The following is a 302-nucleotide window of genomic DNA, read 5'->3' as shown; positions in this document are numbered from 1 at the left end:
GCGCCCGGCGCAGCCCTGCCCGCAGCAGGCAGCCAGCCCCGGCTCGGCATCTGATGCCAAAGTTAATTTTGTCCCGGGGTTGGCACGGTCGGGGGGACCCCGGCCGGGACCGGGGCGGGCAGGGGCGGGGGGCGGCGGAACCCCCGCTCCCTTCCTTACCTCGGGCTCCCCGTAGTAGTTGCTCCAGTCCGTGTGCTCATGGCCTTCCATTTTCACCGCTCCCAGCATACTGGAAGTGGAGTGCATGGCAGTTTAAAATTTAACAGCCACAACAAACGACGACAGAGAGCAACCCAAAAAAA

At 63.6% G+C, this 302-nt stretch overlaps 1 protein-coding gene across 1 annotated transcript in view; it reads right to left on the bottom strand.

Moving 5' to 3' along the window:
* Nucleotides 1–246, bottom strand: part of FOXA2 (forkhead box A2) — a 1,941-nt gene extending 1,695 nt beyond the window's left edge. The window contains exon 1 of the mRNA XM_010575071.1: nt 160–246. Coding sequence (XP_010573373.1) covers nt 160–246 — 87 coding nt within the window. The remainder of the gene's footprint in view (nt 1–159) is intronic.
* Nucleotides 247–302: the final 56 nt, after the last annotated feature.

Source organism: Haliaeetus leucocephalus, unplaced genomic scaffold (genome assembly GCF_000737465.1).
Source record: "Haliaeetus leucocephalus isolate CR32 unplaced genomic scaffold, Haliaeetus_leucocephalus-4.0 Scaffold450, whole genome shotgun sequence".
NCBI lineage: Eukaryota > Metazoa > Chordata > Aves > Accipitriformes > Accipitridae > Haliaeetus > Haliaeetus leucocephalus.
Note: the sequence above shows the minus strand (reverse complement) of the source record. Positions and strands in the feature narration are given on the sequence as shown.